The sequence below is a fragment of the Rhineura floridana genome, chromosome 3 (genome assembly GCF_030035675.1).
Source record: "Rhineura floridana isolate rRhiFlo1 chromosome 3, rRhiFlo1.hap2, whole genome shotgun sequence".
NCBI classification, from domain to species: Eukaryota; Metazoa; Chordata; class Lepidosauria; order Squamata; family Rhineuridae; genus Rhineura; species Rhineura floridana.
In genome coordinates, this window is record NC_084482.1 from 121,552,126 (window position 1) to 121,578,986 (window position 26,861).

The following is a 26,861-nucleotide window of genomic DNA, read 5'->3' on the forward strand; positions in this document are numbered from 1 at the left end:
CAGAGCATTTCCTGCCATTATTTCTTTAAAGTGCCTCTTCATAAATACAACAATGTTTTAAAATATTTTTAAACAAGTTCCATGTTATCCATACCACAAATTTCAGCAATTATCAAATAAATTCCTCTCTCAATTTGTTAATTTCCATAATATTTCTTCCAATACTTTAATTTTTCATCTAGAAGCTGCATGTGGTGCAAGATGTGGTGGCGCAACTGCTCACTGGGGCAGGATACTGCCAACATGTCGCCCTGCTGCTGAAAGAATTGCACTGGCTGCCCATGAGCTGTTAGGCCAAGTTCAAGGTGCTGGTTTTGGTGCACAAAGCCCTACACAGCTTGGCACCAGGATACCTGAAATATTGTCTTCTTACCCCTTATATACCCAGTTGATCACTGCGCTCTGGAGGCTAGGGCCTCCTGCAGATACCATATAATCAGGAGATGCATTCCATACAACATAGGAAGTAGACCTTTAGTATTGTGGTACCTACCCTTTGGAATTCCCTCCCCTTAAATATTAGATAGGCACCATCCCTGTTATCTTCTTGGTGCGTATTGAAGACCTTCCTCTTTCAACAAGCCTTTTAAGTAGAGACCTTATCCCAATCTGTGTCTGTTTTAGAATTGCTTTTGAATATGCTTTTAAACATTTTTAAAAGATTTTTTAAATATGTTTTACTTTTAAAATGTTTTTAAGATTTCGGGGGGGGGATTTTTAAAGACATTTTTAGTGTTTTAGTGCTTACTGCCCTGGGCTCCTTCAGGGAGGAAGGGTGGGATAGAAATGTAATAAATAACAACAACAACAATAATAACAATCTTTTGTTATTGCTTGATTGCTGCCCCACCTTCTATATATCATGTCAGTTAATTAGTTCATCTCTGCAAGATCTAGGCATTTCAATAATCATTCCCATACAGTTGGAGGTTGTGGGCTTTTCCACTTATGTGCCCATGCAGTTTTTGCTGCAATCAATACGTTTGTAGTTAAAGATTTCATTACCTTTGGACACCATCCTGTACCCAAGTGAATAGTGTTAACAAAGGGTTTAAATCTCATGCATGTTCTTTTGAATTATGATGCAGCAGATATAGTTTGCTTCCAGTAGTCATATGCTGCTTGATAATCCCATCACATACAAAGTAAATTTGCATTAATAGCTAAATACTTCCAACACTGAAATCATGTAACTTTGTTGGGTTGAGCCCCAGACTATAAATAAATAAATCATGTAACTTTTTATATCTTATTGAGCCTAGGTGGCATTAAATAGCACTGCAATAACAATTTATATTCCTAGCTCTGTGAGCATGTTGTAATTTTCTGTCAATAATCTCTTTTTTTCCTCTGCCGAGATCTGAATTTTCCAAGGTGTTCACTTTTCTGAAAATACTGAAACCACAGAGGTACCCAGCCTCTTTGAGAAATGTCTTGCTTTGTCAACAATCCCCATTCACTCCCAGTTCTCTATATGAAGATAGCCTATGCATTTCCCAATTTGCAATAGACCATGCCTTTGACAACAAAGGAAAGATAGGCTTTTCCCAAAGTTAAGGGATTTATGCCTTTGGTGTTCTTGGATGGCCCACAGTTGTACATAACAATAGGCACTCCAACTGAGTCAGTGAGCTGATCAGAGATAGAGGAACATATGGTCTGAAATATAAGAGGGGATTATTCCACCCCTCCCTAAGTGGCACCAATACAGCAATAAGTGATCTGGTTGCCAGATTTCAAAATATCATTTCATAAACACCAGGGATGCAAGTGCAAGACTGAACATAAAAAATAATTCTAAAAATAGCAGTTCAATAGTTGTAGAAGAAAGGAACTGTGTATGTATGCAAAATGCACTAGTATTAGTACACAGGACAAAGAAAAATTAAGAGTGCTGACCTGGATACATAAAATAGTTGTCAAAGTTTCCTCCCTAAATGCATAATGTAATACTTCTGCATTTGGGGGGGGACTTTCATGCATTCATATAGCAAACTACATACTTAGCATCTGTACATTGCTAGTGTCCCCCCCCCTACTCATTTACACTGTACTCTGGAGAGGTTGCAAGGTCACTTGGCTGGGGCAAGGCTCAAGGTTCACAAGACAATATTTCTACACATGCAGTTTGTCAAGAGCAAAGTTAGCTAATTTGCACACATGTCTTTACATCACACATATAATCAACATACCCATGTTCACTACTGAGGGCCCCTATTAAAAATTGGGATTGTTATTAAAAAGAGAGAGATGATCCATCTTCGATAAGTAACAGACAAAAAGCAAAGAGCGATTAATTTAGCATCTAGACTGAGGCATATGTTCCTATATCAGCTCACCAACCACAGACAGTGGAGTGCCTATTGTAACATACAACTGGGATGAGTACCTCTGTGGTTTCAGTACTTTCAGATAAGTGAACAACTTGGGAAATTCTGATCTCAGCAGAGGAATTGACTGAGGAAACACTTTTCAGCTAGAGAGCCGCATTACCTTCTGGGCAATTTTCCAGAGGCCACATGCCAGTGGTATGCAAAATGTGCATTTTATTTTTGTATAGTATGATAGTTTCTACACACACTTAACATGCCTCTCTATATACTCAATCCAGGCAAGCAAGAAACATTATCAGAGTTCAAAGACACATTCCAGCCAAACACAGAGGGTACAAAGCAGAGCCAGCAAAGGCTGTGACCCTGGGAAAAGGGCCATGCACCACAGAGATACATTTCTGTCAGTTACACAGGAGAAATAAGATGTCGTTTATGCAAGTAAGTAAACAAGAAAATAAAATTGATAACAATCCTACTTTTGAAAATGGAAATGGACTGCCTTCAAGTTGATTCCGACTTATGGCGACCCCATGAATAGGGTTTTCATGGTAAGCAGCATTCAGAGGGGGTTTACCATTGCCTTCCTCTGAAGCTGAGAGGCAGTGACTGGCCCAAGGTCACCCAGTCAGCTTCATGGCTCAAACCCTGGTCTCCGAGGTCCAAGTCCAACACTCTAACCACTACACCACACTGGCTACTCATCCTACTTTTAGAACATGGATAAATCAGGAAAGCCTAGAGATTGTCCTTCCACTTTCCAGCCTGTGCAAAATTGCATGAAGAATGTAATAAACGAAGACAACTATTGAGAACCCCAGATATTCTGAGGCCTCTCATTTCAACTTCTATTTTCTAAAATAGATGTAGTAGCCATCATGGTTTTGAGAAACAGCAGAGAAATGGGGAGTCTGCGCATACCTACGCCTTCATCTGCTCAATAATCGAAAGGGTTTTCTCCAGCATTGAACTCTGGGCTACATTTAATTATGTTGCATCACAGTATCCCCCATCCCTCCAGCAAACAGTCACTTCAATAACACCCGCATTTCAACACCTTCTTCTAAACCTGAGCATGTCCCACCCTTTTCACAGCTCTCTCCTTTTCTCCTCCAATGACCACGACCTCATCTCCCCGCTTTCTTTCCCATTGGGGAAGCTCCTATCCAATGAGAAACAATCTATTCGACGTCCCGCCCGTAACTTGTATTCATGTAGAACCGCCGTTTAGATTGCTTTTTCCTTCTGCTCAGGCAGTAGCGTATTTGTGTGGTTTTTTCGGGCTGGTGGAAACGGTGGCGCTCTCTCACTTCCCGTATTTGAAATGCGGTGGTTGTTGAGGGTGCGGGTCCCGTCTTTGGAACCGGCCTCAGTGCTAGATTGTTTGTGGCTGCAGCCCCAAGCGGGGCTCCGAGGACACCAGGCCGTGTTTCCATGGCAACCCCAAGAAGCCGCCCCCAGAGGGAAAGCGCTGTTGCCACAAAGGTGGAAGCACACTGGGACGGAGGATGGAGAGCCCAGCTTCCTGGGCATGGTCGAGATATTCTGCGACCGGGCGACGCGAGTAGTCGAGAAGGAGCTGGTGAACCGGCTCCGCACTCCCAAGGACGAGAATGAGCGGGTGCAACGGGTTCGCGGGATCCTCAAAGCGATCCAGAGCTGCGGCCACGTTCTGGAAGTGGCCTTCCCTATCCGTAGGGATTGTGGCAGCTGGGAAGTGATCAGGGGCTGCCGGGCCCAACACAGCCAGCACCGCATGCCTTGCAAAGGGGGTGAGCCTGCAGGGAACATTTTCCGCATTACGTCTGCTGGCAGAGGTTTTAAAACTAAACATGCTACAAACGAATCTAGTGGCATTTGAAAGTCTAAAGGCTGAAATCCCAACCGCGTTTACTAGGAGAAAGCCTCACTGAAGACAATGGAACTTAATTCTGAGTGAAATTACACAGTTATTGCTGTAGGGGCTTTTGTGGGCCGCAGCCCACTTCATTAAATACATGAAATGTTGCCTCCAGTTATCCTGTATCTGATGAAGTGGACTTTTCTCTACAAACGCTTATGCCACAACAAATATGTGCATCTTTAAGGTGTCACAAGACTATTTGTGTGTTTTTCATTTAGCAGGCTAGTAGGCTACCACTCTAGAATTTGTTAAAAGCAGAGAAAATTATCTGCTGGATGTGTTATATCAAGCACAACAGCCACAAAAGGGTGGGACTGCAAAAACAGTAGAGGGGTTGATCAAGCACCTGGCAGGCCACAGGCATCACTGGTGAACTGAATTTGGTTTGGGTACAAGCTGTGCAGCTTTGCTTTTACCTCTTGTGGCAGCAGTTGCACAAGATTCCACACGTGAATGTTGGGAATAGTTGCAGGATGAGGCAAACCAGAAATGTTTCCCCATTTCAGAAGTGTCATATACAGTAGTAGCTCTTCTTTTCTTAGGAAGCCTAATATCATCATGACTTCTTAGATGGGATGAGGAGGAGTGAGTTGCAAGGCAAGCGAAGGATGAGAAATGATGGGTGTACTTATAGCATGTCCACACATCTAACAGCCTCCTTTTCAATCCTTGCCCTAGGCCCAAAGCTATATCCTCTCTAGTAGACCCCTCCCCCGCACCCTGTAAACATCCCTAATGTCAATTCACTGACTTTCCAAGAGCCACCTTTCCTAAAGCAAGCCAGGACTTTCTCTCAGTTGGTGGCTGCCTTTCCTTCTACTTCACACAACGTACTTCCTTGTGTTCCTAGCTTTTCTTTGTTATTGGACTCCTTATCTTAAAGACTTGATACCCTATGAAGGTTTAAATGCCAAGCCTGCTGCTTGAGCTTTCTCACCAGTTGAACTTGTGACAATAAAGAGTCCCATGGCACCTTGAAGACTGACAGATTTCATTATTGCATAACCTTCCATGGACTAATAAAATGTGTTCTTTAAGGTGCCGTAAGACTTTTTGTTACAATAGAAAGATAACATGGCTACTTTTCTGGAGGCTCAGATTAACTTTATTGTGACTTTAACTTTTTGTAACCTGGAAATGTATTAAAGTGTGGGTTATAAATCCTCCAAATAATAAATAAGCAACTAGTCAACAAGTTTTGTTGTCCTTTCCATCCTTATGGTAGGTTGTGATAGTAACAGCTGGAAGGAGCCTTCTCACTTTTGGCTTCAAAACTATAGAAACTCCCTGAAGAGTTTAGAAAAGCTGTCTTTCTACCAGAGAGGTTGCAAAATCTGCCTCTTGACAAATCTTTGGTTGAACTGGCCTCTTTTTCTGTTGCTGTTTTAACCTATGATGGTTAACATTGACACTTGTTTTATATTCTGTATAATAGTTTCTGATCCATGTTTTTTATTGTCATCTGCTTTGAGCTGCCAGAAAAAACAGTATGAAAGCATTTTTAATAAATACATTTTATATTTTCTTAATTGGTTGTTTCCCAGCACAGGCAGTTGGCTTTCTCATTCCTGGCCTGTAATGAAATGAGGGTGGTAGAGTAGTAGCAAGAGTTGAACTCCTTTGAAATATGGTGTGCACCCTGCTTCTTTTCTCTTATTTGGTTAATACTACCATCTAGCTCAGTATACAGGCACTACTATCTGATAGGCTGTACTTTCTAGCCTGTGATCATTAGCACTGTCCAGAAGACAAATGGCTCTTTTATAATCCAATCAGAAAGTGGTGAGTTGTTTTGAAAAAAGAACTTAACGAAAGCTGATCTCTGTATTGAAAACTAGAACTCCAGACATTTGGAAGCCGGGGGAGGGGGTGGACGGACGGTTTGGAGAAAATTGGAATATATATAATACTTTCTGTCTTATCAGCTCAAAATAATTACAAATATACCCAGAGTTAGAGATTAGTTTGTAAACCTCTACACCATAAGATATGAGTGTTTTGCTAGCTGGCAAATAGGGGGGGGAATTAAAAATAGTAGTAGGGAAGAATCTGTCCACTAATATACATTAAATTAGACCAATCTCCCTGTCCCACCCACTTTTTGTTATATTATCCATCAGTTCCCTCATTAACCCTCGGTGTGCCACAAAAGGGTAGTGGAATAATGTGCATACTTGGGTGACTTTAGATCAGATAAGTCCATCTAGATGCTTCTGCAGGTTTTTTTTTTTCTTTTGTGATATGGTGATCTGTGGCTGGAACAAGTATCTGTCTTCAGATGACTCAGAAGTTACCACAGCCTGAGTTGCCTTATACTAACAGGATGTCATCTTTCCAAAGTGATTATACCAACACAACAGTCTCTTATCTATTGATGGAGATTCAGAGCCCACCATGAACAGAAAATGGTATGTTTTTATATGCGCTGCTCAGAGTCCTTAAGAACTGGAGTAGGTGGGAAGGATTGTAAATAAAAACAAATGGATACATTTTTGTTGAATATTCACTGACTACTGCATGCCTTTTGTTTCTCTGTCTTTCCCCAGGGATTCGTTACAGCAGTGCAGTTAGTGTTGATGAAGTAAAAGCCTTGGCTGCTTTGATGACATACAAATGTGCAGTGGTAGGTAAGTTAGCACTATATGGGGAAAATATTAGGATGAGCTCAACAGGCCAGGAGGTAGCACTACTGAAATAACCTACTGATGCGATATTCAGAAGGGTTGGTGCACATTTCAGAAACGCAGTATGCTGAGAGACCCCTCTACAGTAGAAATTGCAAGAATATCACATTGGCTGACACTGAACAACTTTATATGTTATTTTGCGTTTTTAATGTTAACATAAATAGGCTGTATGTATTTGAATAGAATTTTTGCATATATTTTGGGAGGGAGGGAGCCTATCTTTTAAAGGGGCCATGTAACAATAATGGTGTGCTGTCAGCCCAGTGAAAGTAAAAAAAGTTCTTTATTGTGTGGCCCACTCTAGAATATGTCTGGACCAACAGTTTTAGAAGCACATTGTAGTATGTGCTTAAAGTGCACAATGGAATTGACTTGATAGAGTGGAGATGATAACAGGACATAATGAAATGGATCAAAGATTGGGATGTGGGAGGAACTTGCCTCCTGGCTCTGTATCTTTCACTTTTCTCCATTACCCATTTTATCAAGCCTGTAGTCCACATGAATTAGGAAGCTGCCTTATACCAGGTCAAGTTTATTTCTCCAGGTAGCTCAGTACTATGTACTCTAACTGAAAGAGCAATCTAGGTATAGGCAGAGGTCTTTCCTATCATCAGATACTTGACCATTTTTAAAAATGGAGAATGAACCCGTGACTGATTGCATGCATCTACCATTGAGCTATAGTCTCAGTAGTTCTTAAAACAGTTGCTCTCACCCTATGTCTGTATGGCTAGATTAGGAACAAGGAGGTGAGATGGCCGGCCTCTGACGTCTGTCTGGTATTTTTCAGATGTTCCTTTTGGTGGTGCTAAGGCTGGTGTGACTATTGATCCAAGGAATTATTCAGTAAGTGTATATCCTTTACTTTTTCACTTTGTAGGGGATACACACATTGCCTGTTTGCAGGTATTTGAGAAGTTTAGTAAATAACTATTCTTCAGATGTGAGCATATCTAAAGCCTGATTCACACATTAAATAGAACATTGTGTTATGTGCTCCAGCTGACCCTTGAGATTCAAATTTATATTGAGAATTCAAGCTGCCCCAGATACAGCCACAGCTTCCCAGTGGTACTTCCTGTGATCATGATGGTCAGTTTTCAACTACTGCAGTTACAGAATTGCTGCGGAGAATCTGTGGCTATGCATTGGGTGGATGGGGGGAACTCAGTTCACATGCTGCAATCTTCCCCATGAATTATTCCAGGAATAATCGGAGAACATCACATGGATGCTTTTTGTAATCTGCAAGCTAGCCCTCAGTGTCGAGCAGGATTTTTTTTAATGAATATTCCTTGCTCAATGGCTGCAAAAAAACCCAAGCAAACTTATCTGGGGTGAGGGAAAGGGAAGGAAGATGTCATACACCAATTTTTGATTATCAGTTGTTTAGCCAAACAGATAATAAAGAACAGTTGCAGGACTGGAGCTGGTACATTATGCCCATTACAGGACAGTGGGTGGGTGGTGAGTCATTGTAAAGGTGAAGTGGGGAGGAATGAGCATTTTAATAGTTGCATACAAAATGGAGAGCCCCATCTGAGGACAACTGGACTCTTCAGCACTAGGTGTGCAAACCCTTGAAGTGTCTCTGGGCAAAATATCGTTGAAGATTTCTGTCTCATCAGGATGCAGCGTTCCTCTTTTTTTAAAAAAAGCCTAATCTAGCCTGAATGCCATAGATCTATATCTCGGATCTGTTGGCACTCCCTGCAAGATCCTATAGTAACAGATGGATGTTGATGTTCTTATGCAGGAGAATGAACTGGAGAAAATAACAAGACAATTCACGATAGAATTGGCCAAGAAAGGATTTATAGGTGAGGGTCTCTCCTTTGCACTTTTTCTGGCAGGATTGTATAAAAAATGGTTGGCTTACAGGCTGTCCCATTGGCAAAAGGAGACAAATTGACTAGGTTAGTGCTTGCCATCTCTGCAGGGCAAGTGTGAGCCATATTATCCAAGGTTAGCTAAAATGCACATTAAAATCTGGAGAATCCCATCCTTTCACCAACGGTATATGTATGCTATGATTCTGTACAAGAACACAAAAAGCACAGGATTTGGCCTTGCTTGTGGATTCAGGTTCCTATAAATATCCTTTCATTTTTTTAAAAAAATTAGTCCATATAGTCACATTTACACATACATTTAAAGCACATGGCTTCTCCCAAAGAGTCCTGGGAACAGTATTTTGTTAATGGTGCTAGGAATTACAGCTCTGTGAGGGGTAAACTACAGTTCCCAGGATTCTTTGGGGGAAGCCATGATGGTTAAAGTGCTGTAAATATGCTTTAAATGTATGGTGTGGATGTGACCTGTGAATACAGGCTTAAAAATTTAGCAAATGCCTAGTGAAATCTTAGAAGTCAAAGGTGTGACTGAGTAAGACTTCCAGTGGGGCTTCGGTGCCTCTTAAATATTTTTGCCTCTACCCATGAGTAGGTTAAACAGAGAAAATGTTGCAAAATGAACAAAATCATGCAACTCAGTTTGCTTAATTGTTGCAGATCACATAATTCTACTAATTTTGTACATTTTTTCCAGTGCAGAATATACTCATCCATGTCTTACTAGCCCCCATTGTTAAGTTCTAAAACATAGTGGCCCAAACTATGGAAAGATTGCAAATAGTTAATTACTTGGGAGTAAGCCAGACCTGGACAATTTGTTTAGTACTGATAGACAAAAGAGAAATATATCATAGGCTAAAGGGTTGTATAATTAGGCTATGTAATTTTTGTAACATGTGTGCTGTGTCCTAATGTATTTGGGGTTCTGTATGAAGTTTGGGAAGGGTCAGCAATGCCCTCTGCTGAAATGTATTGATATAAAGCACAGAACTCCTATATGTTTTAGGCCTCTACAGATTTCAAAGGCCGGCATTCTCTCTGGCAACATTTTTGGCTGGAATGAACCTATGAAAAAACTGAATTCTCTAAATTTGTTTAATGTGTGAGAGGAAGAAGATTTGACAGATCTACTGTCCCTGGCAGGTCCTGGAATTGATGTAGCTGCTCCTGACATCAGTACAGGAGAAAGGGAGATGTCCTGGATCGCTGATACTTACTCAAACACTCTTGGATACAGGGTAATGTTTATTCTTTGTATAAAATGTTTAGCATGCTGCTGCTTTCTAAAAGGAGGCAATATCGCTGCAGCTTGGTTACTATCTTTCTGAAAAAGTTTGGTGTGATCTGATGCTAAAGACTTGGTTCTGTTTAGCATTTTAAATTATCTTCTCCTTTTGGATTGTCTGACTACATGAGCTTCTGGAGTGGGCGTAGTCAAGCTGTCTGGTCTTCTGTATAGTAAATGCTCAAGATGAAACAATCCTGTCATCTGCTGACTCATGTTTGGAATTGTAGGATATCAATTCCCATGCTTGTGTGACAGGGAAGCCCATCAGTCAAGGAGGAATCCATGGACGAGTCTCAGCCACAGGCCGTGGAATTTTACATGGAATTGAAAACTACATCAACAGCACACCGTACATGGATCTCATTGGCCTCAAAACTGGCTTCACTGGCAAAACATTTGTATTGCAGGTAAACGCAGAACTGGGTTGTTGTAATATTGATAGAATCACAAGCATTTCAGGATTGAGAAAATCCCAGCTGATTCATGATCTGTGTCTAAAATTGAGGCTGATACTTAGGAATTTTTTTCCCCAGCTCTGTGCTGAAAACTGGTGCCATCCAAATTTGGAATTGTGAGTAGGGGGCATCCAGGTAAGTGTGAGACTAATTCAGTCTTGCTGAAGTGCTGGTGATTTTTACTGTATTTACTCTCATAACAATCCTGTGAGTTAGGTCTCTGCAGGTGCCAATTACAGTTGAGGAACTAAAACAAAAGGTTACATGTTATGGTCCCATGTACTCCTTGGTGATTGTGTTTGGTGATTTTGCTGACAGTTTTCCGGGAAATCTAAGAAAAGTAGTAACAAATTTGGTTACTGCTTTGAAGATGGTTGTGTCACCATTGGCAGCAGGTTTTGATTGCTACACTTGCTGAGTGGCTAAAAAAGATAAGGGAAATTTCAGAAGGGGTGGGTAGATTTTAGTGTTATCTATCTCTGGACTATGAGTCTAGGAAGAGAGAAGTTGGGCAGCACTTTTTCAGAATAAATTATCTCGTATTTCTCAAATGTTTGATCAAATTGTTTTATGTATTCTACTGTCAGTGTTTTAAACATTAATAAAAATATGTAAACATGGGGGAGCGAGGCTGACAGAAAGTGATCTGCCTGTGGTCAAGTCTTCTGGATCAAAGTCCAACTGTTTGTCAACTGTATCATGGTGGTTCTGTACTTCAAATTATTATTAAAAGTTAGAGGAATTGGTCATTTTTTAAATGCAAGGGTCTGATGTATGGATATAGAAGAGAACTTGATTTTACTCCTCTTCTAATGTTGTTGTAGTTACTGTTTCCAGAAGGGCATTTTAACTTCTTTTCTTTCATTGGTTGCTGATAACCAGTAGTGTAGTGGCAAATTCAGAAGTGTAGGGTCCCTTCATGATAGTCCCAGCCACACACCCCTCCCTTTTTATTGTTGCTCAGTTAGGAAAAAGATCATGCCTTTTCCTACAACAACAGATGTCCCTAGGAGCCAATCAGCATGAAAGAGGAAAATGTTACTGAGAAGAGTCTTCTCAGTGGTCGACTCTCCTCCTTTTACTCAAGGACGAGGAAGCATGTTAGACTCTTCTCAGTGACTAACACATTCCCTATTCATGCTGATTGTCTCGTTGGATGCTGGAGACATAGAGATCCTGCTCCCCCCAAAATAAGGGGTCTAAGACCCCCCCCCCAAGACCCTGGACTACTACACCCCTGCTTGATAACAGATGTGCACACCTGTTTGTCTTTGAAAGAAAAAAAATGGAACTCCAGCTTGTCATTACTACTGGGTAGTGACAATAAGGCAAGGCATTTGCAAAGATAAATGAGGGGAAACTTTTGGTGAAAACTGGAGGACCTTCCTCAAAGGGAATAGAGATGAGAGAGCATGGGTGCTGTTGAGTAAATTTAGTATGCTTCATATAGCATAACACCTTGTTTCATATGCTGCTATTTATAAAACCCTGATTTTGAAACCTGAGGTAAGCGGGGATCTTGGCGAGCGTTAGCCATCGTGGTTAACATAACATTAACAGTGGGAATTTGTGGTCCAATAGGAAGTGTAAATAAGCAACCTGCTCCTGGTTGCTTAAAAATGGGTTAAGGACTCATTCATCTGCATATCTTCTAACATAATATGCACTGGCATCTGCCAACAGTGCCATTCACATAAGTCAAACAGGTTTGTCTCTCTACAAGAGGGCAAAGGACTCAAATAGAACATTAACTGTTGAGGTTTCTTTGTATCTCAGGACATTCTGTAGCACAGGGATGGGATGTCTCAAGCCTGGGAGACAAGAGCATCCCTCCAGGCCTCTCTTATCTCACCTTTGGAACACTCCCCAGGCCACACACCCTCCTGAGCCACACTCCTCACCCACTCTGCTTTGCACTTTCCTTTAATGTTTTTGCCTGGCTGGGATAATAATAATAAAATTGTATTTATGAGTCGCCTATCTGGCCGAATGAACGGCCACTCTAGTCGACGTACATAACACAGTAAAATACAATATAAAAACCAATGAGGACCACAATCAATAATTAATCTAAACACCACCCTTCCAGTTAATAACAGCATTAAAAGCTAATCTACCCCAGAGATCCCGTAGGCCTGCCTGAACAGCCAGGTCTTCAAGGCCCAGCGGAAACCTATCAGGGAGGGGGCATGGCGAAGATCGAAAGGAAGGGAATTCCAGAGGGTGGGGGCCACAATCGAAAATGCCCTCTCTCTGGTCCGCACCAGCCTAGCTATCTTAACTGGTGGGACCGAGAGAAGGTCTTGTATGGCTGATCTCGTCGGGCGGCATAATTGGTGACGCTGGAGGCGCTCCTTCAGATAAACTGGGCCGAAACCATATAGGGCTTTAAAGGTCAACACCAACACCTTGAATTGGGCCCAGTAAACAACTGGCAGCCAGTGTAGATCTATTAACACCGGAGTAATATGATCACGGCGACAGCTGTTTTTAATCAAACGTGCAGCTGCATTCTGTGTCAGCTGTAATTTCCGGACCATTTTCAAGGCTAACCCCACATAGAGCGCATTACAGTAGTCTAAGCGGGAGGAGACCAGGGCATGTATCACCCGTGGGATCAGATGGATAGGAAGGTAGGGTTGCAGCCTCTGTATTAGATGTAATTGATACCAAGCTGCCCGGCTCACTGCCGAAATTTGAGCCTCCATGGACAGCTGGGAGTCAAGAATGACCCCAAGGCTGCGGACCTGGTCTTTCAGGGGTAGTCTTACCCCATTGAACACCAGGTCAATATCTCCTAACCTTCTCTTGTCTCCCACGAGTAACACCTCGGTCTTATCGGGGTTTAGTTTCAGCCTATTCCTTTCCATCCATCCACTTATGGCTTCCAGGCACTTGGACACGGTGTTTACAGCCAACTCTGGTGAGGATTTAAACGAGAGATAGAGCTGAGTGTCATCCGCATATTGGTGACACTGCAGCCCAAATCTCCTGATGATGGCCCCCAGCGGCTTTACATAGATGTTGAATAGCATGGGGGAGAGGATAGAACCCTGTGGGACTCCACAATTATGCGGCCAAGGGTCTGAAACTTCATCCCCCAATGCCACCCGTTGGTGCCTGTCTGAAAGATAGGAATGGAGCCACCGTAGAACAATGCCTTCTATTCCTAATCCCTCCAGGCGATCTAGAAGGATACCGTGGTCAACGGTATCGAACGCTGCTGAGAGGTCCAGGAGGACGAGGAAGGTATATTCCTTAATGTGTCCTTGAACTCTAATAATGTTTCTTGTTTGCTTGGATGGAAGATAGAGAGGGATGTGTGAGTGTGAAGAAATGAATCTGCTCTACAGAGGTGAAATTCACATTGATTGCTCTCCTGACTTTTGCTTCTGCCTCCACCCACCACTGGCATGTGGTCCCAGAAGGAGATGTGACCCTCTGACTGAAAAGGTTTCCTTAGCACTACTGGAGAAAACGTAGAGGTTACCATACTTGTGTGAACAAATTTCAGAGGGACACTCTAATGTGAAACTGCCAAATTGGATTTCATCAGCAAACTTGACTCTGGTCACGTTTGCCTGTAATGCTGGCCATAAGCCCCAGTTAGGCAAATTAACCTGTGCAAAACCTGCATGCTGTTGCAGAGCTTTGTTCTTAGCTTCCTGCTTGTGGTTGGTTTGTGAGAAATGAACCACAAGTGCAGGCTCGCACATAGCCCTAAACTGGTCACATTATGGTTTCTTTTCCTGCTCTAGAAAGTAACGAACAAAGCAGGGACTGCTTGTGCACAGGCTAATTTGCCAAACTATGGTTTGTGGCCAGTGTTACATGAAAGTGTGGCCAATGTGAAGTTTGGACTCAGCAAAATCCTGGGAAAGGCTAGTTCACTGCAAAAGTAATTCAGGGTGCAAGCTGGTTGGGTGACTATACCACTCACAAAGTGAGTTGCGGCCTAGGAAAGCTTATGCCACAAATTACTACAGTTGTACCCTGCCTTTCTGCCAAGGAGCACAGGGTGACATCATTCCCTCTATTTTATCCTAACAACAACTCTATATGAAGTTAGGCTGAAAACGAGCAGTTAGCCAGGGGTCACCCAAGATGCTTTATGGCCACCTGAGGAGAAGATTTGAACATGGGCCTCCTTGATCCTAGACAAACATCTGATCACTATACCATGTTTTTAATGTGTCATAGAATTCTTTCTGCTGCAACAGGATAACACAGCTACCCTTCTGGACTCCACATAATTCTTTTTGTTGCTGGGTGTAGCATGATTAACTGAACAAGAGTAACATTTTGCTTGAGGAGGGAGACTCCTTTGGATACCAGCTTTTCATCAGAATTTCTAATACATTTCCTTGTGTACGTTTTTAAGATTTCAGCTTGCCAGTTTCCTTCAGCCCAAGAGAAATATGTTTGTCCACTAAGCAATCCTTCCATCATGTTGAAAAAGCTGAGCTTGTACCAAGAATTGTTTTTAAGTCACCTCTATTGAATTAAGTTTGCTGAGCATTCCCCTGAAGAATACTTTCTTTGTTTTAATTAACTTACCAAGAAAATTAAACTGAGAGGGGAAGCCCTCTAGTCTTTGGGGAATGTTGTCTTTGTGAATTGTTTTTCATTGTCCAATAAATCATGTTTCAGTTTTCCTCAAAGTAATCATGTGTGTGTGTGTGTGCAGATGAGTTAGGAGCTAAACAGTGATGAACGGTTGCTCCAAGGGGAAGAAGTCAGCTACTGTGTATGCCTTCCCGTCTGTAATCATCTTCCTCCTATTTATTCTTGGCAGTTAAGCTAAACTAGAATGGATTATGCAGTGTGTTTGCCTGTTGCCTTGACCATTGCTATTCCCCTAGGGCAGCCTTTCCCAACCAGTGTGCCTCCAGATGTTGTTGGACCACAATTCCCATCTTTCCTGACCATTGGCAATGCTGGCTGAGGCTGATGGGAGTTGTGGTCCAACAACATCTGGAGGCACACTGGTTGGGAAAGGCTGCCCTAGGGAAAGACTCTATCACAGTTGTCATGTTTGATTTTTGCTGTGCCTATGGATTTTTCCTTTGGAAAGTTCGCTCAAACAACTGATACTTTGGTGAAGGGACAGTTAGTTAAGATGTTAAATGATACAAGTGATTTAGATATGGGCCCTTACTCCTGTAAACACTAATAGAAAAAAGGAAAATACTGTCCTCTCCTGGGACAAAGGAAAAACCTTTCTGAGCAATTCAGAGCTGCTCTTTTTAAATGGTCAATTTGGTGGAAGGATAATCATTTCCCCCCTACTATTAGGCCAACCCTAACACTCCTGTTTTTAGTACAAAGGAGCTTCCAGTTATTTTCTCCTGGGTATTACCCCTTTGTGACCCCAAATGCTCTGAGGTACAAGCAGGTTCCTCAGGCTCCACTTAGGCCTCTTGGTCTTGGCTTTGTGTCAGCCTTCTCCGAGCCACTCCCTCCAGATGTTTTGGACTACAGCTCCAGCCAGCAGAACAGTGTTGACTGGAGATGATGGGAGTAGTAATCTAAAGTATCTGAACACCACCAGGTTGGGAAAAGCTGCTTTATTCTCTACAGAACTCTGGCAGTGATGTCCTCAATTGCAAAGGCCTTATGTAAGGAGGGGGGGATTGCTGCTTATGTACACTCAGTATCCAAACACTGATCATTCCTCTCCCCCCCCCCCCCGGCCACCACCAGTTCCTTCGTGTTAACCACACAGCTCTTAGCACACAATTATAGTAAACCAAAAGAGTTCGTTAATGACATCTGGATAGGATGAATATAAAATATTGTAAAGCACAATAACATACACCATACTTTCTAGCCTGCGCTATTCCTTCCTAAGAGTGTCATGGTTACCTTTCAAAGTAGCCAGTTCTGCCTGGAAGAATGTGTGTCAATATTGTAGAGATACAACTTAAATCTCCCTTTACAGCCGAATGAGCTCTTAGATGTCCAATGAGAGGCAGTTCATATTGGTCAGGATTAGTGTGTAATCGCCGGAGCATTAGACCAGGTGGCTCCAAAATGCCCTCTCCCCCGAAATAGAGCTCAGATGGCACCGTGGTTTACCTCACAGTTGCGAGTTCTGAAGCGGGAGGTGAGACAGCTAGAGTGCCTGTGGCGGAAATCTCGCTCTGAAGATGACCGAACACATGTTAGAGCGGTTGCAACAGCCTATCATGTGGCAATAAGGGCAACAAAGAAAGATTTTTTTGCTGCCTCTATTGCATCTGCAGAGTGCTGTCCCAGGAGACTGTTCCAAGTGGTCCGAAGCCTGGTCGGTCCAGTTGCTCCGGAACCAATGGAACATGATAAGGTCTCCTGTGACGAGTTTGCTAAGCACTTTGCGGAGAAAATCGATCGTATTAAGAGTGCTATACCGTACGCTGTGGACACAGTGAGTGAGCCAGAGGTGACCAGTAAAGCTCCGGTGTTATGGGATCGGTTTCAGCTTCTTCCATCCGAGGAAGTGGACAAGGTGCTTTCAACCTTAAAGCCAACCACCTGCTTACTCGATCCCTGCCCATCATGGCTCATTATGAGCTGTAAAGAGAGACTGGGTGAGAGGATCAAGATGGTGGTAAATACATCACTTCAAGAGGGAGTAATGTCATCAGCACTCAAGGAGGCAATAATAAAACCAATCTTAAAAAAGCCCTCCTTGGATCCTCAAGATCTGAACAACTTTCGCCCAGTCTCAAATTTACCATTCTTAGGCAAGGCGGCTGAACGGGTGGTGGCAAAACAGTTGCAAGCACACTTGGAAGAAGCGGATTATCTAGATCCATTTCAATCGGGCTTCAGGCCTGGACATGGGACTGAAACAGCCTTGGTCGCCTTGGTGGATGATATGAGGAGGGCATGGGATAGGGGCGAATGCACCTTCCTTGTCCTCCTTGATCTCTCAGCGGCTTTTGATACCGTTGACCACGCTATCCTCTTGGACCACCTGAGGGGATTGTGTATAGGGAGCACTGTATGGCAGTGGTTCCATTCCTTCCTCTCTGGTAGGTACCAAAGAGTAGCATTGGAGGAGAAGGTTTCAGATCCGTGGCCTCTCACTTGTGGGGTGCCACAGGGTTCTATCTTCTCCCTGATGCTATTTAACATCTATATAAAGCTGCTGGGGGCAATCATCAGGAGATTTGGGCTGCAGTGTCATCAGTATGCAGATGACACGTAGCTCTATCTCTCATTCAAATCTTCACCAAGGTTGGCTGTAGAAACCCTGTCCAAATGCCTGGAGTCGGTGAGTGGCTGGATGGGAAGGAATAAGCTGAAGCTGAATCCAGATAAAACTGAGGTACTGTTTGTGGGAGATAAGAAAAGGTTGGGGGATGTGGACCTGGTGCTCAATGGGGTACGTTTGCCCCTGAAAGACCAGGTCCGCAGCCTGGGGGTCATTTTGGACTCCCAGCTGTCCATGGAGGCTCAAGTCTCGGCTGTGAGCCGGATGGCGCTGTATCAACTCCATCTGATACAGAGGCTGCGCCCCTACCTTCCTATCCATCTACTCCCACCGGTGGTACATGCCCTGGTCACCTCTCGCCTAGACTACTGTAATGCGCTCTACGTGGGGTTACCCTTGAAAACGGTCCGGAAGCTGCAACTGGTACAGAATGCAGCGGCTCGTCTGATTACAGGCAGCCGCCAGCAAGATCACATCACTCCTGTGTTAAAGGAGTTGTACTGGTTACCGGTTGCTTACCGAACCCAATTCAAGGTGTTGGTTCTGACCTTTAAAACCCTATACGGTTTTGGCCCAGTCTATCTGAAGGAGCGCCTCCAGCATCGTCAGGGTTGCCGCTCAACAAGATCAGCCTCAGAGGACCTTCTCTTGATCCCACCGGTAAAAACAGCAAGACTGGTGAGGACTAGAGAGAGGGCCTTCTCAATAGTGGCCCCCACCCTATGGAATTCTCTCCCAAATGATCTCCGTCATGCCCCCTCTGAGATGACTTTCTGCCGGACTCTGAAGACTTGGCTCTTCAGGAAAGCTTTTGGGATGGATTAAGTTTTTATTGTTAGGTTTTTAAATTTTAATGTTTAATGTATCGTTTTATTGTGTACGTCGCCCAGAGTGGCTGGTTAACCAGCCAGATGGGCGACTAATAAATTGAGTAATAAATAAATAAATAAATTATTCTTGCTGCCTGAAAATCTGCTCCGTGCTTCCTGATTCTGTCTTCAGGGGTTTGGCAATGTGGGTCTGCACTGCATGCGGTATCTGCGTCGTTATGGAGCACGCTGCATATGTGTTGGGGAGCTAGATGGTGCCATCTACAACAATGATGGGATTGACCCTAAGGAGCTACAAGACTATAAGCAGGTATGTTCAATTACTTAGGGACATGATCTATGTGGAGGTGTTGTTGAGTGTTTTATCTCTCTCAAAAAAAATACTGAATAAATAGCCCTTAAAGGTCAGTATGATTTCTCCCATATAATAGTGCCTCATTGGTTATAAGGCCTAGCAGTAACCAGATGTGGGGCTGCCCTCCAATGCCAGTGGAGGATCTGCTTCAGCCAGGGAAAGAGCCACGTTGTACTGTAGGGAAACACTTGCACATCTATTTGCCTTGGATTTCAGGCTAGGTAAGATGAACTATGTTTATCGTTCTAGGAACATGGTACTATAGTTGGCTTTCCGAAAGCAAAGAAACTTGAAGGCAGTGCCCTTGAAGTGCCTTGTGATATCCTCATCCCAGCTGCTATTGAGAAACAGCTTACAAAGGAGAATGCTCAGCATGTCAACGCAAAGGTAGCATTTACAGGGGGTATTGCTTTTTTTGCATAACTCAAAATCTGTTCAAAGGAAAAGAGGAACTGCTGTTTTTTTAACAAAATTTGGTGTGCAGCAGCAGCTGATTTAAGGCTCTTTCACATTGCCTAGATCTGCCCTGTTGTTGTTGTTATGTGCCTCCAAGTTTACTATGACTTATGGCGATCCTATGAATCAGTGACCTCCAAGAACATCTGTCATGAACCACCCTGTTCAGATCTTGTAAGTTCAGGTCTGTGGCTTCCTTTATGGAATCAATCCATCTCTTGTTTGGCCTTCCTCTTTTTCTACTCCCTTCTGTTTTTCCAAGCATTATTATCTTTTCTAATGACTCATGTCTTCTCATGATGTGTCCAAAGTATTATAACCTCAGTTTCATCATTTTAGCTTCTAGTGATAGTTCTGTTTTAATTTGTTCTAACATCCAATTATTGGTCTTTTTTGCAGTCCATGGTATACGCAAAGCTCTTCTCCAACACTACATTTCAAACGAGTTGATTTTTCTCTTATCCGCTTTTTTCACTGTCCAACTTTCACATCCATACATAGAGATCGGAAATACCATGGTCTGAATGATCCTGACTTTAGTGTTCAGTGATAATCTTTACATTTGAGGACCTTTTCTAGTTCTCTCACAGCTGCCCTCCCCAGTCCTAGCCTCCTTCTGATTTCTTGACTATTGTCTCCATTTTGGTTAATGACTGTGCCAAGGTATTGATAATCCTTGACAAGTTCAATGTCTTCATTGTCAACTGTAAAGTTGCATAAATCTTCTGTTGTCATTACTTTAGTCTTTTTGACATTCAGCTGTAGTCCTGCTTTTGTACTTTCTTCTTTAACTTTCATCAGCATTCGTTTCAAATCATTACTGGTTTCTGCTAGTAGTATGGTATCGTCTGCATATCTTAAATTATTGATATTTCTCCCTCCAGTTTTCACACCCCCTTCACAGTAGCCTCTTGTCCAGCGTATAGAATCAGTATAGAGTATAGATTGCACATCAGGACAATCAGATGCTATGGCACCCCATTTCTTTTAAAGCATTCCATAGTTTTTCATGATCTACACAGTCAAAGGCTTTGGTGTAATCTATAAAGCACAGGGTGATTTCCTTCTGAAATTCCTTGGTCTGTTCCATTATCCAACATATGTTTGCGATATGAACTCTGGTACCTCTTCCCTTTCTAAATCCAGCTTGGACGTCTGGCATTTCTCGCTCCATATATGGCAAGAGCCTTTGTTGTAGAATCTTGAGCATTACTTTACTTGCATGGGATATTAAGGCAATAGTTCGATAATTACTGCATTCCCTGGGATCCCCTTTCTTTGGAATTGGGATGTATATGTAACGCTTCCAGTCTGTGGGCCATTGTTTAGTTTTCCATGTTTCTTGACAGATTTTTGTCAAACTTTGGACAGATTCAGTCTCAGTAGCTTGTAGCAACTCTATTGGTATGCCATCTGTTCCTGGTGATTTGTTTCTTCCAAGTATTTTAACAGCAGCTTTCACCTCACATTCTAAAATTTCTGGTTCATCACATGGTTCCTCCATGAATGAATCTGTCATCCTGGCATCTCTTTTATAGAGTTCTTCAGTGTATTGCTTCCATCTTCCTTTTATTTCATCTTGGTCAGTCAGTGTGTTTCCCTGTGGATTATTCAACATCCCTACTCTTGGTTTAAATTTCCCTTTGATTTCCCTAATCTTTTGGAACAGGGCTCTTGTTCTACCCTTTTTGTTGTCCTCTTCTAGTTCTATACAGTAACTATTGTAATAGTTCTCTTTGTCCCTACGTACTAGTCGCTGTATTGTTGCATTTAGGGTTCTGAATGTGTTTCTATCGCCTTTTGCTTTTGCTTTCCTTCTCTCTTTAACCATTTGAAGAGTTTCTTCAGTCATCCATTGGGGCCTTTCTCTCTTGTTAGCTAGAGGTATTGTCTTTTTGCATTCTTCTCTGATAATGTCCCTGACTTCATTCCATAGTTCTTCTGGTTCTCTGTCAACTAAGTTTAAAGCCTCAAACCTGTTCCTTATTTGATCTTTATATGCTTCTGGGATGTTATTTAAATTGTATTTTGGCATTATGATTGCTTTGTTGGTCTTCTTTAGCTTTACTCTGATTTTCGATACAACCAGTTCATGATCTGTACCACAGTCTGCTCCTGGTCTTGTTTTTGCAGAAAGTATGGAACTTCTCCATCTTCTGTTACCAATTATATAATCAATTTGATTCCTATATTGGCCATTTGGTGATGTCCACGTGTACAGTCATCTTTTCGGTTGTTCAAAAAATTTGTTCGCAAGAAACAAATTATTGGCTTCACAGAATTCAGTAAGTCTTTCTCCTGCTTCGTTTCTATCTCCTAAGCCCCATTTCCCCACAATTCCTAGTTCTTCTCTGTTCCCTCCTTTTGCATTCCAGTCCCCCATGATTATCAGCACATCTTGTTTTGGTGTGTGATCAATTCTTCCTGTACTTCTGCGTAAAATCTCTCCAATTCCTCTTCTTCTGCATTTGCCGTCGGAGCATAGACTTGGATGATGGTTATGTTGTTAGGTTTCCCATTTAATCTCATTGATATAACTCGCTCAGACCTTGCGTTGTAGCTCCTAATTGCTCTTGCTACATCACTTCTCACTATTAAAGCAACCCCATTTCTTCTTAATTTCTCATTTCATGCATAAAATATTTTGTAGTTGCCTGATTGGAAATGTCACATTCCTGTCCATTTTAGTTTGCTCACGCCAAGTATTGTAATGTTGATGTGTTCCATTTCTTGCTTGACAATTTCTAACTTTCCCTGGTTCATGCTTCTCACATTCCATGTTCCTATTGTGTGCGTCGTACAACTCCGGACTCTCCTTTCGCATCTGTGTATGTCAGCGTCTGGGCTTTCTTTCGGCTTTGACCCTGCTGCGTCATTAGTCACAGCGCTACTCGTACTTGTCCTTTGTTCTTCCCCAGTAGCTCGGTGAGTGCCTTCTGACCTGGGGGTCTCATCTTCCAGCACTATCTCGTGTTGCATTTTGGATACTCTGTTCATAGGGTTTCGTGGTAAGAGATATTCAGAGGTGGTTTACCATTGCCTTCCTCTGAGTTTGGATGCATCTTAGTCTGGTGTTTCAGCTTTGACCATTCTGCCTTGGGTGCCCCTGCTAGGAGTCTAGCCACTTGGTCGAGACTCCTGACAGCTTTGCTCTGAGCTTCTTCAACACGCTCAAACCCCCTCACCACGTTAAGGTGCGTATCCGAAGAGGAGGAGATCTGCCCAGTATAGGACCATAATAGAGCTTATGTGCTTATATGCATTTATTAAACATGCTACAAATATATGGCCATGTGGTCACTGGATAGTGGTTAACTGATCAAATTCACTCTTGGTATATTGAGTAAACTTCCTAACAGAAGTGGCTCATTGGGTAGGGCAGAGCAGCTACACCAGCTTCCTGGCAGATAGATTGCTGTGGTTTACTAAGAGGGAGAGGGGCAATGTAGCAGGGACATTGGCATGGTGCAAATGCACCAGCAGAAGCATCGGCTTAGGTCCACTGGTGTGTTTGCACCATGCTGACTTCCCAGTGGCATTGCCTCTGTCCTTCCTAGTGACAACAGTGATCCACCTGCTTCAAAGCTAATTTAGTGGCTCCACCCCACCTGGTGGCTTCAGAAGAAAACTCATACTGTTTTGAGATTTATAATTGACAGGCTTCCCTGTATGAAAGTATCCCTAGACAACAGATCACAGGCCATTTTTTCTGGAGACTCCTGAGGCAATCTACCAGGAGCTGCCAGGACTAGAACTGGAAACCCATGGAACTTTCGTTACAGATGGAATGAGTAATGTTTATTTTTTATTTATTATTTGATTTATATCCCACCCTTCCGCCCAACAGGAGTAATGTGGTGGGATTCTTTAGTTCTGGGGGTGGGTGGGGGAGGAACATGCAAAACAGCCTTTATTGTTATTTATCTTGTTCCTCATCTCAGTATTGTTTGCAATATTATGCAATAATAGAGTAAAAGGTTAGGCCCTGCCCAATCTGTATGAGAAAAGAAAATATGATGTCTGAATATCCTAGTATTGGTTGCTAAATTCTTTGGGTTCTTACTTGTGCTGCAGAACACAAGTGGCAGCAGATTATAGCTAGTGAAAATGTGGCCCCATAGTCATAGGAGATACAGTATGTGGGTCCTACATGATCTCCCAGTTTAGGATAGAGGTGGGTATATTGGGCTTAGCATTCTTCATAACACTCCTCCATTTTAAATAGGTAGTTGAGTGCAATCTTCTGTATATAAATTTCCCTTAGCCCCTAGAGGGCTCTTGAACTGTAGTAAATTACAGCCTTATTTCCGTTCTCCACAAAAAAATACTTTGGCAAGTTGATTGCTTGAGCCTTGTCTGTCTTTTAGGTGGTTTTTCTTATGCTTCCTGTTATCTTTTTCCACCTCACAGATTATTGCTGAAGGTGCCAATGGCCCTACAACTCCAGAAGCCCATGACATCTTCCTGCAGAGAAAGATCCTTGTCCTCCCGGTATGTCTGACACATCTCTTGACTCCACTGTTGCTCTATTTCATGCCTTGATCCTTGTCTCTGGCTAAGCTGTCACTATTGAGCATTCTCCTCTGTAGCGTCCTCTCCCTTGGAGCGGCATTGGGCAAGCTTTTTGCAGTACAATTATGTAAACAAGCTTGACTGAGCTGTGCCGTATTATGAAGGTAGAAATTTGTGGAGTAGTCTGTAACAGCCACTTGTTTCTTTTGGGCAGGATTTGTACATAAATGCAGGTGGTGTGATAGTCTCTTTCTTTGAGTGGCTGAAGAACCTGAACCATGTCAGTTATGGGCGCCTCACCTTCAAATATGAGCGTGACTCTAACTACCATTTGCTGATGTCAGTGCAGCAAAGTCTGGAAAGAAAGTTTGGGCAAGATACTGGAAACATCCCTATTGTGCCCACGCCAGAATTCCAGGCCAGGGTGTCCGTAAGTATCCTTAAGTGCACTCAGTCTCTGTCTTTCTTTTCCTTCAGTACAGGCCCTGGGTGGAAGAACCTTTAGGCCTCTCTATTACTTTCTTGAGAGGCTACATGGTATAATTTCATTCCTGCCTGGAGCCAGACTCGACACAGCATGCCTTGGATGCATAGGAGATAGAACAGACCCTGGCCAGGCTATTCTGTAAAAGACACCCTAAGATTTATCTGTGAGGTAGAATGCCCTCTTAAGTCTTCAGGAGAATATACTTGCCATGGTTTGCATTCACTTCAGCTTTGATCCAGCTCAACAACATCCAGAAAGGCATGAAGCCTTGTGTGGTTCTATAAAGTGCTCAAAAACACTAGAGTAGTTATCAGAAAGGGTTTACGAGGAGCTAGTGGCTGAAGCTTTGTTTAGGGTCCAACAGCTTCTTGTTGAGAAGGATGCACAACATTCAATTTATTTATCACCCATCCTCCAGAAGTTCAAGAGGACTGTGTACATGGGGTTATCTTATTTTATTCTTGCAACATTGTGAGGTAAGTTATGCTGATAATGACTTGTGCTGTGAATTTCATGGTTCACAGTCCAGGTCCAACTTCTGTCCACTTTACTGTAAAAATTACTCAGCTATAGGAGAGTCATAACCATATGTAAATATTCATAGGAAATGTACTGCATCTTTCTCAGGCTTGTTTTGTTCTTATAGGGTGCCTCAGAGAAGGATATTGTACACTCAGGACTAGCTTTCACCATGGAACGGTCAGCCAAGGTAGGTGTCTATTCACTCAACTCTTCTGTTTTTTTAGGATCCCAGGTTACACTCTCACTATCACATAGATACTTCTCCAATATCCTTCTGTATGCTTGTGTAACATAGAAGTCCAGTCCTCATTACTGCAATGGCACAGATTCCTTGTAACCACCACTTTTGAAATTTTGGCTTAGGACAAGGTTCCAGGGACATACTCATTTCTATTTGTGTTTTATCTTCTCTAGCAAATCATGGGTGCAGCCACGAGGTACAACCTAGGCTTGGACCAAAGAACTGCTGCCTACATTTGTGCCATTGAAAAGGTCTTTAAGGTTTACAGTGAGTCAAGTTTCACTTGTTGAGACTGCCTGCCTGCCTGCCTGATGGCCTCCTGTCTGTTGGCTGAAGATTTAAAAAGCATGTGTTACCTTAAAAAAGATAGAACATCACAGTGAAAAAGGAGGCCTGAGTGTTGCTGTGAAGTTCTAGAAACTTCCCCTTTTATTTGTATCTTATTCCTCTTGTCCTGTTCCCAATTTCCTTGATGCCCAGTTGTAAGCCATATTTGTTTGGAAATATGTTCTTTTTTTAGACCTATAGATGGTGCCAGCAGTTCATGGATGCTGTTGCATTGCTGAATTGTACAGTATAACTTTTCAAATTAAGCATTTATTAGAGTTCATTGTCATCTTGTGTGTGTGTGTGGTTTTCCTTTACTGTGTACTTGGAATGCTCTGATCTCCTTGTTTCAGGGTTATGTTCATAATGTAGCTATCCTAACATTTGTCCCAAACCCTTAATTGTTTCTTGAACTGTGGTGATGGTACTGTCTTGTCTGCTCTTGCAGATGAGAACCATCATTACAAGTGAATCTACTTTACTTCTCCCTGCCATAAATATGGTTTTCTGACTTCCAGCACAGGTTTTGTTGCACGTTTTTGTCCTAGTATGCATTCCCTGCACTATACACCCCATATACTCTATCTAAATGCCACAATATATAAACCACACCTGTAGTCTCTGTTCTCTGCATTGCATGCTAGTCATGGTGTGCCCTTCACATCCTAGTATTTTAAGCTTTTTTCCTCATAGCTACACTAAAGGCTGACTGTCACCTGAGTCATAGTAGGGTGTTGTTGTTTTTAAAGAATATGTTAGCAGTAACCAGTGCGTGGCTATACTGTATTGTGGCCTGATTGTTATCCCTGCATATTGTTGCTTGATACAAGATGCTGAGCCTATCTTGCTACTTCCTGTTGTCTGAATCTCAGTAGAAAAATCAAAATTGCTTTTCCTTGCTCACTTCTAGCACAGCTCCAACATCAGTCACATCTTTGATTGTAGCTTGTGTCCGTCCCCACATGCTGACAAAGAACATCTCATTGCATTTTTGTCTTAATGACTTTTGAAGGATTGAAGAGGTCTTGGTACGGGGTCTATGTGCTGGCGCCCAAAGCTCTGGGTAAGAGCTTAGCCTTGTATATATGAGCATCAGTATACCTGTTGTGTGACTGTGGTGTCTTCAGTGGCAGCATCTATGAGACTGTTTACTCAAAAGATCTCACTTGATGCCAGTGTGCATTCTGGGTTGGGTTAGTAGGTACCAATGAAGTGTTGGTGGTGTAGAAGCAACATCACATGGGCATCTAGTCAGCCTGCTGATGTTTTTTGCAGTGTTGTCCATTTAGTTTGCTGAGCAACTCTGCCTGTTGGCTGAAGGCTGCTTCTCATATTGCTGTGAGCTTAGGACACAGCAGGAGCCAGAGGCAGACATGGCATCCTGTAACTGATTCAGCAGCAAGGAAGGATGACA

General features: G+C 42.6%; 1 protein-coding gene across 1 annotated transcript; it reads left to right on the forward strand.

Annotated features, from left to right (window-relative positions):
- Positions 1–3,521: 3,521 nt before the first annotated feature.
- Positions 3,522–25,741, forward strand: LOC133380387 (glutamate dehydrogenase, mitochondrial-like). The gene is made up of 12 exons (XM_061617549.1): positions 3,522–4,102; positions 6,780–6,860; positions 7,714–7,769; positions 8,680–8,743; positions 9,920–10,014; positions 10,292–10,471; positions 18,720–18,857; positions 19,152–19,289; positions 23,769–23,849; positions 24,085–24,300; positions 25,004–25,066; positions 25,294–25,741. The coding sequence occupies exons 1-12, from the start codon at positions 3,655–3,657 to the stop codon at positions 25,408–25,410; spliced, it is 1,677 nt and encodes a 558-aa protein (XP_061473533.1). The 5' UTR covers positions 3,522–3,654; the 3' UTR covers positions 25,411–25,741.
- Positions 25,742–26,861: the final 1,120 nt, after the last annotated feature.